The 13,279-nt window shown below is 39.6% G+C and overlaps 3 protein-coding genes across 3 annotated transcripts; all 3 read right to left on the bottom strand.

The window, feature by feature from the left end:
• Positions 1 to 892: 892 nt before the first annotated feature.
• Positions 893 to 4,580, bottom strand: LOC113775705 (probably inactive leucine-rich repeat receptor-like protein kinase IMK2). The gene is made up of 2 exons (XM_027320691.1): positions 2,245 to 4,580; positions 893 to 1,820 (listed from the first exon to the last, which is right to left on the bottom strand). Exons 1-2 carry the CDS (start codon positions 4,205 to 4,207, stop codon positions 1,192 to 1,194), a joined length of 2,592 nt encoding a protein of 863 aa, XP_027176492.1. The 5' UTR covers positions 4,208 to 4,580; the 3' UTR covers positions 893 to 1,191.
• A 3,703-nt stretch (positions 4,581 to 8,283) lies between these two features.
• LOC113773324 (PRA1 family protein B4-like) lies at positions 8,284 to 9,315 on the bottom strand. The gene has a single exon (XM_027317941.1). It carries the CDS (start codon positions 9,173 to 9,175, stop codon positions 8,504 to 8,506), a length of 672 nt encoding a protein of 223 aa, XP_027173742.1. The 5' UTR covers positions 9,176 to 9,315; the 3' UTR covers positions 8,284 to 8,503.
• Positions 9,316 to 9,846: 531 nt separating this feature from the next.
• On the bottom strand, positions 9,847 to 12,152 carry LOC113774837 (macrophage migration inhibitory factor homolog). Its single transcript, XM_027319471.1, has 3 exons — positions 11,951 to 12,152; positions 10,475 to 10,675; positions 9,847 to 10,163 (listed from the first exon to the last, which is right to left on the bottom strand). The coding sequence occupies exons 1-3, from the start codon at positions 12,059 to 12,061 to the stop codon at positions 10,128 to 10,130; spliced, it is 348 nt and encodes a 115-aa protein (XP_027175272.1). The 5' UTR covers positions 12,062 to 12,152; the 3' UTR covers positions 9,847 to 10,127.
• Between the last annotated feature and the right edge of the window lie 1,127 nt (positions 12,153 to 13,279).

The following is a 13,279-nucleotide window of genomic DNA, read 5'->3' as shown; positions in this document are numbered from 1 at the left end:
ATGTTCATTTTTGCCCCGTAAAAAAGTAAAAACTGACCCAAACTAGATTTATTTTTTCTTTTAAAAAAGTGGGATCGGATTCAATTCATATTCATTTTTTGGCATTAAAAAAAGTGGGATCTGACGTTTCATACATAAATATTAACTCCATGTAAGTCACGTGGTGATTTTAGTTAAAAAATTTATCAAAAACTTAAGTTAGAATTAAATTTTACTAATTTGAATTTATAAGAGACATAAAAGTGATGGACGATAAATTTATTTGGTGAGATGTGAGAAATGTTTTAAATAATATTTTCAAAAAAAAATAGAGAGCATACATATATCAATGAGTATGCGTGGTATACAAGGGACAAAATTGAATAAGACTGTAGCAATAATGGAGCAGAATGGTCATTTTAAATGATGCACATACTCTGCAAGACACTCACGCCATTACAAATTTTCAATTTTTCATTAGAGGATTTCGATTGAGATCGGCATCTTTACAATAGAGATGGTCGCCGGCCTGTTTGGATTGCCATTTTCTGTCAGAAAATTGCATCGTTTTCCGTAATCAGATTTCCCTATTACTTTTTTCTCTCACACACATCAAATCGCTACAGTAATTTTTCCATGAAAAATGACGGAAAATGCAATCCAAACGGGTATAAAACTCCAATCAAAATGGCCATTTTCCCTTCATTTCTTTCCGCAGGTAGTTTTCAATGAGCTTCAACTTTTTGGATTCAGACATCGCAGTACATACAGGCATACCGCGCGTTTGAGGATAGGGCAACGGTATAGCAATTAAGAATTATGTTGGGAGAACAAGTAGCTAAGATAAATGTTTCCTGCGTTGGGAACAAAAACGTCATATATTAGGGATAAAACTACAGCAGCGAGTCAAATGTTAAAGCAGGTGAAAGCAACGGTCAATATCCCTGTAATTTTTTTATTGCTTTAGCCTTTGACAGAAAATGAATCAAAAGAATACGGGCACGGTACAAACCCTTGAAGACAAAGAAAATATAGCCAGTAAACCATGGCATGACAATAGTATATACACATTTGCTTATTAAAAACCAGCTAACCTCAGCCAACAAATGAATAAATAAATGCTTACTTGAGCTCTAGTGTCATCTATTTTTCTGTATGGAGTAGTGAGGAAATTCTCTATATCCCAACCTGTATACTATTCTTGATTTTTGCTCATTCAGTACTTTTCACTGGAAGTTCAGTGCCATCATCAGCCGAACTTGTGGGGAGATTGGCAACAAGGTCTGGCTTTATCTCCTCCAGTTTCTGGAGAATTTGATCACATTCGGGCCTTGCTCCTGGTGAAGGATCAACGCAGTGCAGAGCTAACTTCAATGTGTTGAGCAGCTCATCCCCGATGTTGGATGCATCCCTCATTAGCTCCACGTCAAAGACTTCATTAGTCCACTCCTCTTTCACAATTGATGCCACCCACTGAGGCAAGTCAAGCCCATCTGTTGCCTCACTCGGAGATTTCCCCGTTAAGAGCTCCAACATGATCATGCCAAGGCTGTACACGTCGGTCTTACTGTTGGCATTCTTGAGTTTTGAAAGCTCCGGAGCACGATAGCCAAGTGTGCCAGCAGTGGCAATAACATTGGTGTTTCCTGCGCTTGTCATGAGCCTGGAGAGGCCAACATCTGCAATCTTGGGAATCTTTTGTTCATCGAGCAGCACGTTGCTTGATGTCAAATTCCCGTGTACAATGTTTTCTTTTGTGTGCAAGAAGCAGAGGCCTCGTGTAATGCCAACGATTATGGTCATCCTTGTTAGCCACGCAATTGTGGTTTCTGGCCCTCGAGCTGCAAACAATACACGAGAAGAGGATGTTTTGTGTATGGGTTAGCTTCTGAAATTGAATCAAAAATTTTAAGCAGGAGAGTCCAAATGCAGGGTCCATGTTGTTTAAAGCTGTTGGTGTCCATTTGATTCCATCTAGTTGTAGGAACCAACCACCACCAAAATCATTATTTTCTTTCTGCTCTTTCCTGACTATAATCTCTTCAAGGTTCAAAAATTGAATAGAATATGATTAGAAGTGCTTAATCACTTAACTATTTCAAGCACCAAATTCACTGCAATTCAGAATAAGCAGCAGTTACTAATTTAAGGTGCAAAATCAGTGACATAATTGCTTCTTTTTCCATTAGTGATCAAGCCCACATCACAAAACCAGAGACAAAGTTTGAAAATGAAGGGATAAAATAGTGGCTTAAAAAAGCTTACCGTGGAGAAAAGATGCCAGACTTCCATTAAGCATATAATCATAGACAAGAAGCTTCTCTCCTTTAGGTCCCAAGTAATAGGCTCTGAGAGCTAAAATATTTGGATGCCGAATCTTTCCGAGTTCAGCAACCTCAATTTCAAAGTCTTTCTGCCCTTTTGTTATCTTCTCTCTTAGCCTCTTTACAGCAACTTGGTTACTATCCTCCAAGGTTGCCTTATAAGCTGTCCCATAAGTGCTCTTCCCCATTATTTCTGCTGTTGCACATAACAAATCATCGGCTGTAAATACAAAAGGACCATCAAAATGGACCAGCTTTCCACCAGCTTCAGCCCCTGATTCAAGTTCAGTTCCTGCTGTTGGAACTGCCTTGGTTCCCCTGCCAGTTGGAGCCAGAACACTTGCTTTGCCATTCTTTGCTTTGGAAGCTGCCTTTTTCCTGATCAAGCAGCATAGTAGTACACAGCAAAGAAGCAGTAAAACTACCAGCATGGCTCCAGCTGCAATAAGGATTATGTCTTTGGTACTAAGTTTGCGATGGTGATGCTTAGAAGTGCCTTGTGATGGGGACGGTAAATTTTGAGGTGGAGGAGAAGAGCATCTAGTTGAGAAACTGTATCCACATAGCTGGAGATTTCCAACAAAAGAGCTGGAATTGAACTTCTTGGAAAGGGTTGATGGAACCATCCCAGAAAGGTTATTGTATGAAACATCTAAGGAGGCGAGTTTGGGTAAATCGGCAAGGGATGTTGGAATCTCCCCAGTGAAATTGTTCTCGGACAAATCAAGCAGAGTTAGACTGGTGATGTTTCCAATACTGAGTGGGATAGGACCTTTGAATTGGTTATGACTCAGGTTCAGTACTGAGAGATTTTGTAATCTGTCCAGGGTAGCCGGGATTTGGTTGTCCAGGAAATTGTTCTTGAGATTCAGGGAAACTAGAGATGAGAGGTTGGAAAAGCTATCAGGAAAGCTTCCGTTAAGAGAATTGCTGGATAAATCCAGCTCCTGAAGCCTTGAAAGACTACCTAATTCGCTGGGAATTGTTCCAAAAATCTGATTATGACCCAAATCAAGCTTCTGGAGGATGCTCAACTTGCTGAGGGAAGGTGGTACGTTTCCAAAAAGAAGATTATGATCTAGGGTCAAGGATTGGAGTTGATAAGAGCTATTTTGGCGTATTGAAAGACCCCAAGTATCAGGTATGGAACCGGAGAGGTTGTTGTGCTGGAGAGCGAGAAAAGTAAGTGAAGGGAAGTGAGTGAGACTCATTGGAATTCTACCAGAAATGGCGTTAAAGCTCAAGTTGAGTCTATATATTCTGGTAGAGTTTGCAAGGTTATAAGGAATTGCTCCAATGAGCTGATTGTTGCTAAGATCAAGAGTCTGAAGGACAGGGCAGTTACCAATGGATGGAGGAATTGAACCGGAGAGCCTGTTGTTGAAGAGATAAACGCCTCTGAGATCATAAAGGAAGCCAAGGGAAGTAGGGACCGGGCCGACAAGGAGATTGTCGTGGAGGCTGAGCCTGCGAAGGGCTTGCAACTGGCCAATCTTTTCAGAGATTCTGCCTCCCAATCCCTTGTAGGGAAGTTGGATGGCTATGACCTGCCCATTGACACACTTGATTCCAACCCACCCACCGGAACAAGCTCCAGGACCGCTATCATTCCAGCTGCTCAAGACACCTCTGAAGTCCACGAATTCATGTTTCAAGGCCCTGAGGGCTTGATAGTCTGCTTGAGTCACAATAACCCCATCCCATTTCTTGCCTGAAACAAGTGGAAAGGCGAAAAGAAGAAGCAGAAACGGAAAGAGCATGCTTGTGTGATGCCAGCGCCAATGTGGTGGCTTCTTCCATTTTTCTCTCTTACCATCCTCAGCCCTGCACCAAGCAGACTTTGGTATAAGCCGAGATGAATAACTGCGCGTATCATTTGGACATCCAACAACACAAGTATCCATCAACTACTTTTGGAGCAGGTTGAGGTAAGTGAAGGGCTAAGGAAGAAACGAAATGGCCGTGATTTTGCTCGCTCGGCCCTTTTTTATGTTTTGTCTATATCTCTCCACTTTTTCTGGGCTGCTGCTTTTTTGGATCACTGGAAAAACAGAGTACAGAAATTTTATTGAAGGACTGGGAAGGATGAGATAAATAAAGGTAGAGGAGGAAAGGAAGCAGGCATGTAATGTAAAAGAATGCAGGCGACTGGAAAGAGAGGAGGAGGGAATCTAGGACGAGGTCGCAGACAAGGTCAGTTGTTATCAGCAGCACAGAGAAAATGATACTCAAAAGTTCATGGTTAAGTCCCCTAACGGCTAGTTTTCCTTGGACAGGAAGAGAGAGAGAAAGCCTCTACTGAGCGATGGAGATGTTGCTCTGTTAAACTAACTGTACTAGAAGCAGTGGCGTTAAATGTTGATGGGGTTGAAGCGAAGCAGCCCGTGTCCTGACGCCGACAACTCAACGGCTATATCCATATGGGTGCCGAATACTACTACTTGAGCAGGGAGGGGTTCCACGCCCACTTTCACATGTTGGACCTTCCAGGGCAAGGCCCATCCATGCTTTGTTTTCGTCGGGGTCTTATGTGAACGTTACACATTGTTTGACTTCTTCTTTGTGCATTTTTTACCTTTTTTTTTTCTTTTTCCGGTAAGTATGACTCCGTCTTTTTTTTTTTTTTTTTTAGGAGGGTTTTAGACCCATTACAAGGTAACTAATCAAGGTAACCTGAGGAGTTGAGGAAGTGGCTAGTACGACTCAGTCTTTACCCTCGCTCAAAGAAATAAAATAACCCTTTCTTTTTATTATTATTGAAGCAACTCTATTGGGATATCTAAAGTGAATATCTTCACAAGATAAAACTAGAATACGTAGAGCACGTCGCTGAGATGCATCTATTTGCTAGTCTATGAAGCTCACAGAAAAAAATTTCTTCTTTGTAACATTTTTTGCAATTCTTTTATGTTGCTGATGAACTTTTTGGTAATACTTGTTTTCTTTTCGATTCGGCAGTTTATGGCTGATTGGAGAAGGCGATGATTATATATGTGTGATTTTGAATCCAGATTCTTCCATGTATAACCCTTCATATTTTACCATCTAAACCAACCCTTCGCCAAAAAACGATGAGTTGGTTACAAAGGCTGCAAGTATTTCTACATCTATTCATGGTAGTAAATAAGATGATCAAGGCAATGGCGTTAGAAATGAATCTCAAAGTTCTGCAAGGAATTTAACGTAAGAATTGAATTCTTTTAAATTCCTGTAATTGGATTAGAGAAGAGACGAATTAGAGATCCAATTCCAGAGCCCGCAACCCAACATACACGCTGTGCATCATCAGCCCGTAGACTGGCAGAACCCCGTGCAATAGAACATCCATGATTCAAACACCCATTATTTGGTCAATTACCAAAGCAAAACCAAACGTAAAACCCAAAACACCACGTACAGTCCCAGATTCACGTACAGTATCCATCCACAGATGTCATCGTTCAGACTCTCCTCTTTAATGGAGGGAAAACTATGTGAATAAAACAGATTACAGATCTCATCGTTAAGACTATCTCAATGGAGGGAAAGTTATTTGAAAAAGTAAAAGAAACTGAAATTTATTTTCTGGTTTATATTTAGTTAATCAAGAAAAATTTTGAGCAAAATTAGCAGCAGCTACTAAAAATTTGTGTCTAACCAACCTATTTTCTTTTAAAATCATGAAGGGACACAACGCGGGAGGGTGCAAGAAAATGTCTTAAACTCCTGAAAAAAAAAGAACAAACTTTTTTTCACTTTTCCTTACAAATAAACCTTATCTAAAAGTTTCTCCCCAAAATGTTCCTCAATGACAAGATGAGCAACAATCCACTGCTCAAAAGGCTTGATGCTGCTGAAGGGGGAACAAGGACAATGGTTCTCAAGGAAAAGAATCGTCCTCCTGAATCTGACTTCGACTCAAAACTCTCTCTTGACTAAACTGATTTACATTAACGGGAAAACAAAAGAGAGAGAGAAAATAACGGTTCCATTGTAAAACGTCCACTCCAGAACCACAAGGTTAGCTAGAGGAAGGCGTGTTACATGACCTTGGCAAATACTATCATATGCTACTCTACTCACACTCGTACACGAACAACCAAACACAATCTATTCTCCTTTCCCTTTCGGCTGCGAGGATAAAAACACTGTTCTCAACTGTGCGTCAATTAAACCTGAGAATTCCGCTAGGCAAAACCTCTAGGATAAAGTTATTAGTAGTAAAGTTCTCTTCCTAACACCCGCATAATGCCAGTAGCACTTTTTGACACTAGTCTAGGACAAAAAACGTGAGAAAACAACTAATTGCTAATATTTATGCTAAAGTCAGTCACAAGTTCTCAGGTAAGGAATTTGAGCATTCAACTCAATCTCAATATTGAGACAAAAACAGAACCGAGGTACTCCCAACTGTTCTCTGGTTTCGTTGCCTGGACAGCATACACAACCTGAAGTCGCTAACGTACTCCAGCCAAGCAAAGGGAGAAAACTAGCTAGCATCTCTAGTCAAACTCATATTTTTTTCTGGTAATCACAAAGTTTGGTTGGGTTTGGACTCCGGTCACCACCACGGGTCAGTCATGCCTCAAGACCATAGGTCGCTTACCAGAGTTCATACATAAAGCCTACCAACACTCTAATTATATTAATCTCATCAAGTATGAAGCATCACAATTCACAAACACGTCCAATATGTTTAATCACTAAGTACAGCAAAGATAAATCCATAAACTTGAACAAAGTTTCAAACTCCAAAAGTATAATCCAACTAAATGTGAGATCGAAAGTCACCATAACGGTGAGATCTATTGAAATATGCATCCAGATTCAAAACTAACCATTAATTGTAACCAATTATACTTAGCCATAAAATAAGCCACATAGACAATTCACCACATGCCCATACTCTGAACTAGATTAGGAAGCACAAACCTTCCTCCAGCTCAACATGAATGAAAATCTCAATATCATTCAGTCAGTTTGGTGTACCTTTACAATCTAATAAAACATCACCACACTGCACAAAGATTCACTTCTCATTTCAAGACAGCGAAAGAACAGCAACACACCTGTCTTTGTCCTTGGATAACCAACCTTGCAGTACTGCTACAGTAGGTATCCAATATTCACCAATCAAAAATAACTAAAGACTGTCCAAACAATGGCCCATGAATAGATTGATGACAGATAAAATAAGCAGATAAATAGCCATTGCCCTTAACTGCAAAACAATATATAAGCTGGCCAGCATGAAGGACTAAATTTTGAATGCCATGATTATACAGTACTAGTGTATTTTAAGACAAGACATTGAACCATGTATGAGGAAGGATTACTTCATAAAAATTTTGTTTACAGGTTCCGCTACACTGTCCAGATTGTGCAAAATCGTGTTTTCAGCAAATAACGGCCAAGAAAAGAAGAGATCGGACAAATGAAAAGCTGCACCTGCGCTCAGTTCAGGAACAATTATGCTAGCACAAGAAACTATAATTATACAGTAATCAAAAAAATAAATTTTAAAAAAATAATTGGCAGATAAACGAAATCTTTTCACGCATATAAAAGGTCATGGTCCAAGCCATTCACCAATCATGGAAAACACTTGCAGATCCCAGCAAATACTGCAAATAACATGGACCACTGCTCAGGAACTGATGTTTTCCTACTAAGTACACAATCAGTGCGCCATTAAATGCTGTATTTAGATCCCATCAGTTACATGATTCTTAAATCAGTCATATTGAACAAGTACATACCTGAGAGGAAGAGAAAAATAATGAATCAGCAGATTGCTGATATACTTTCCAATTCAAACAAATATATACCAAAGAGGTACCAAACAGAACTGAAAATTGTTGTCATATGTTCGTAAAAGGATCATTTAGTTCACAAACTTGGACGGAATTAAATCCAATAGGATCAAAACGAACCATAGATGCAAAAAATGTGAAACCCTTGCCCTACAATAATAAAGAAGAAACTACATAACACATGGAAATAATCAAACGAGGGAATACGCTGCATTCAAAATAAAACTCCACAATTTACAGAGATTCCAGCTAAAAGGTAAAAAGAAAATTATGATGTATCAGATCTAAAAGTATATTTTGTGAGTAGGGTATTCCGCTCTCATTATTGTTCAATTGTTCACTACTTAGCAAAGCATGTTAACATCACAAATCAAGAAGCTAAGTACAAGTGGTTGTTTTATTGGATCCTCAAACCCTGGCAGCAACTGCGGGAGCGGTGGCTGCAACGGTGGCATTGGAGGAGGCGCCAGTCACGAAAGAGAGGAAGCCAGTAGCAGGGGACTCTTGCTCATCAAGAAACAAATCCTCGGGAACCCTAAAGGCACCGTGCGCACAGACAATGGCAAGGCCGACCATGAGGGCCGACACGAGAACAGATCCAACGCTGGTGAGGAAGACGACAACGATGGTGGAAACGATGAGACCTACCAGGGTTTCGCGATCGGAAAATTGACGGCCGAAGAGTGTAAGGGGCGGATCTGAGGCAGTGCGGAAGAGATAGAGGAAAATCCAGGCGGCAAGAAGGGCAGCGAGGAGGATGAGAGAGAGGGGGTTGGTGAGGAGAGAAACGGCGACGACACCGGTGATGACGGCGAGGTAATTGACGCGGAAGTAGGCGTAATTCTTGCGGATGCGTTGGGTGGCATCGGAGATGGAGTCAGGCTTGGAGAAAGCGGAGCGATCAACGAGCTCAGACCAGGGGCGGCGGCTGGCGAGGCCGTTGCGGACGGTATCGCTGATATGATTTATAAAAGCACGGAAGGCGGGAGGGGGTCCGGACGACTGAATGGAGTCGGTTGTGGCGGCGGAGGGCTGAGGGTTGGTGATTGGAAGAAGGATGGCGGGCGACGAGGAAGCCATTCCAATTCCCAATTTCTGATCTGAGGCCTCTGCTACTTTTCTTCGCTTATTATTGTTATTATTATTTTAAAGGTGTGTTTCTTTTTTCAGAGGGAGGGAGAAATAGAGAAAAGGGAGTCTACGGAATACGGAATTGGTTGCTTAATCCGTACGTCAAAAAACACGAAAAGGAAGTTGTATAGAAATTTCGTCGGTGGATCTGGAATACGTCTGGATGGGAGTTTGGTATGTTAGAAACTATACATTTTTGTTTATAATGCAAGCAATTACGATAATACATTTTTGTGAACATATGCATCCTTTCCCACTTATACATCGCCCTAATATCGCTGCAAACTTTTCGTTTTTTCCGCTAATAATGAAGTAATAAATAGCATCTATTTTTATAATTTACAGTATTTTTGGGAACTAAAAGTATAAGGCTTTATTTGGATTTCATTTTTCTAAATTTTTTGTAATAAAATTACTGCAGTAATTTGATATATATGAGGTAAAAAAGTGATTAAAAAATTCGTTCACGAAAAACATCACGCATGGGCTAGCGTAAGCGTGCAGCAAAGGCACCCCCGTTGAATGGTTCTTCTACCCGGGTGCCATACGCTGGTCTGACTCACTCTACAACCCTGTAGAATGAGTATGCACTGACGTACTCATCCCAGAGGAAGGCTACCTAAAAAATATCAACTAATTCCATTCAGATCTGCATGATGTAGCATTAATTCACCAGCCACATATTTCTGAACAGCATTGAGATGCATCTAGTGATTGTTCAAACCGATCTCAAAATATCCAGTATATTAAATTGCATACTTCTCTAAAGATGGATGCTCTGGAGCATCAACATAATCTGCTTGGAACATAATACAAGTACTACTACACAAACATTGAAGATGCATATTTTCCAAATTCTGAGCCCCGTGGTCAACAAGCTCAACATTTGCAAATACGGAACCTAGAAGGTAGACCCATTCCATCCAAAGTTGGAACTCTGCAAAAATTAAAGCGGCAGCCCTTCAGTACCTTCAAAGTGGCAAAACAGAGTAGCCAAGAGACACTTGTACCACAGTTTGGTGGAAAATCAGCATTTTCAGAGATTGAAAAGAAAATGGAGGAGAAAGTTGATTCATGGTGCAGTGTAACAAAAGTTGATTACATGACCTAGTACTGGTGTAAAGCATGCAGACACTGTGCATATTCTTGACTCTGATGGGCCTAAACAACAAGGAAGAATGCAATAAGAATCTACATGCTTGGGATTTGACCATTTTGCTAACAATTTTGAAGGCTAAAATTGCTTACCTTGGTGTCACAGAATTTCAGGAAGAAACGCGACTTTGGCACATTAAGCTTTGTCTCCAGAATGTTGGAAATTGCAGCACTCAGCTTCTTGTTCACATCAGGGTTGAGTCCCCCAATAGAAACCAACTCACCATAGGCAGTTGGCTGCTCAGTTCCACCAAATGACATGGGTACAGACCCCTTCAATACAATCATAACATACTGCAGGATTACAGGTGCAACGAAAGATTAATGCCATAATGGCCTAATGGAATTCAAGACACTATTCCAGCCACCACAACGTACTTAAGTGTAATCCTTTCATTAGTGGATAGTTCAAAACCCAGAGATATAGAAACATAAAATTAGCTATGTCACTCAATCTGCCAAAATAGATGATTGCATGTGTTGAAAATGCTGCCAATAGTCAGACCTAAGGCATATTCACTCCACCCCAACCCCCCTTCAAAAAAATTTTTTTTTTGGGGTTGGGGGTGGAGGTGGGCGGAGGGGGGATGTTGGGGGGACAAAAGGACAAAGTTTGGGGGTGGAACAAAATACCTTGTTTATAAGTTTTCTTTGTGTGTTTTTTTTTGTTTTGGAGGGGGGGGGGGGGGTCCGATAACAACAAACGACGACAACAATGAGCCCTTCACCGCAAGACAATTGCAAATCCAATTATGTTCATTGGCCCAAAAGTCACACAACATAAAGCACAGAAACTAAAAGATACGAGAAAATGTACACAACACAACAGAAGTTGTTCATAACTTCTCAATCTTGGATATCCTTCAAGGATTTGAATCCACTACGTTTTCCTAAAAGTAAATAAATAAACCACAAAGCATGTTCCCAACAATTTGAAAAGCATTTTAATGGGCATTACTTACATCTAGTCCTCAGATGATCAAAGCATTGTACAGACAAGAATGAGTAATAACGATTATCAAGACAAGTAAAAAGACACCAAAACTGAGGCAGTTTTTACCGAATTAAACTCTGGACAACCTAACATGCACAATCAAATTAATGCATACCCCAAATCTCCTCATCACAAAATCAGTAACAAGCAATCCCATCTTGAAGAAATTAAAGGCGTTAGGGTCAAAGAAGTCAGTGAAAATGCGAATATTCATCTAGGCAATTTCCAATTGAACAGGAATGTCAAAAACCCAGAGTAAAAAATTTAAAGGACAAAACCCAGTTTGTGTTGAAAATAGGTTATCTATCGACTTATACCCCAAATATTATGTCCTTAATCATTTAATTAGAGAGATATTGGAACTAAACCCTTAATTCAAGTATAAGGGCTGTAAAAATTAAAACCCACCAGCAAAATAAACGATTGGAACTGTGAGAGAGAGAGAGATCGGAACTAAAAGGAAAATTGTAAAGAAAGAAGAAAAGGGAATCAGCATCAAAGAGACGCGCTAGGAAAAGGATACATGTACTAAAAGGACAGAAATGGAGAGAGGATGGTTAAGTAGGAATATATACAGCCTCAGGCTTGCCGACGAGTTTGGCAACAGTAGAGGTGGCCTCAGACAGAATGGCGGAGGTGTCAACGCCCTCCAGCTTGACGTTTGTGGACAGGTTCAAGCACGGCATTTTCCTCTTCTCTGCGACCGCTATCCGCTGCGATTTCAACAAAAGAAACCCTTCGTCCCCTCACTCTCTCGCTCTTCCCCCACCCACAACAGCCCCTAATATATACGGATTATCGATTACGTACGGAGTCCCCTTGTGCCAACTCCCGCTCCTCCCCATGTCTCATCTTTATTTATTAATTTTTCCACCAATTGTATTTTCGGTTTGTGTTTGGGTTTTTTTTTAAAAGAGTTTTCTCTCTCTTTAGTGTTTTCCTTGTGCAAGTGTGAGAGTTAAAATACAATAATACCTCTTACATACAATCTCTCCTCTCTTACCGTCCAATCCATTGGATTCGTTTTGTATTATATTGCTATTTTTCTTTTATAACATCATTTTTAATTCTTTTTTATTTCATTAAAATTTAATAAATATTAAATGAATAAAAAATAAATACAACAATCCCAAAAAAGCAATATATAATAGAAAATTAAAAATATAGTAGAAAATTCATTAAAGAAATCTCATTTTGTGTATTTTGATTTTTTAAATTTGTTAAATTTTGTATATTACTCAACCAATAATTGTTGAATTATAAGGAAACAAAAAAAATTAAAGTATGATGTTTCTAAAAGAGAAATAACAATATAATAAAAAGTAAGTCATATGGTAGCATAAAAAGTGGAACAGAATATCTGTTGCGTCATCCAACTTTTCCTTGGTTTGAGTTTGGGTTTGATATATATATTATTTTTTATTTTAATAGTAAAATTACATATACATCCCTAAAATTTCATTATTTGTTAAGAAAAAATAATTATTTGTTGTTTTCATTAGATTAATTTCCAGAAACTCGAGCTAACAAGTTGCTCACGAGTCAGAAATTCGAACTATGTTACGAGCTGACAATTCGAGCTGCTCGCGAGCCTTGTCGACTCGAGCTCGAGTCTGGCTTTTCTTTGGTCAAGTTGATCTCGAGCTCAATTTTCTTAGCTCGTTGAACTCGAGTTCGAACTCGACTCTACGTGTTATTAAGTCGAGCTTAACTCGATAAGTCCAAAACTCGATTCGACTCGCCTCGTTTGCAACCCTAGTGTGAACTAGTGGCCCTTTTATTTATTTCAGCAGTTAAATTTCTTTAAATTTGTTACCCAATGAAAAAAATTAGAAAATTTCAAGCAACCTTATCATGTTTTTCTTTTTTTCCCCCATATTTTTCTTCATCTTTTTTTTTTGTGA

The sequence above is a fragment of the Coffea eugenioides genome, chromosome 6, assembly GCF_003713205.1.
Source record: "Coffea eugenioides isolate CCC68of chromosome 6, Ceug_1.0, whole genome shotgun sequence".
In the NCBI taxonomy this organism is placed as follows: Eukaryota; Viridiplantae; Streptophyta; class Magnoliopsida; order Gentianales; family Rubiaceae; genus Coffea; species Coffea eugenioides.
Note: the sequence above shows the minus strand (reverse complement) of the source record. Positions and strands in the feature narration are given on the sequence as shown.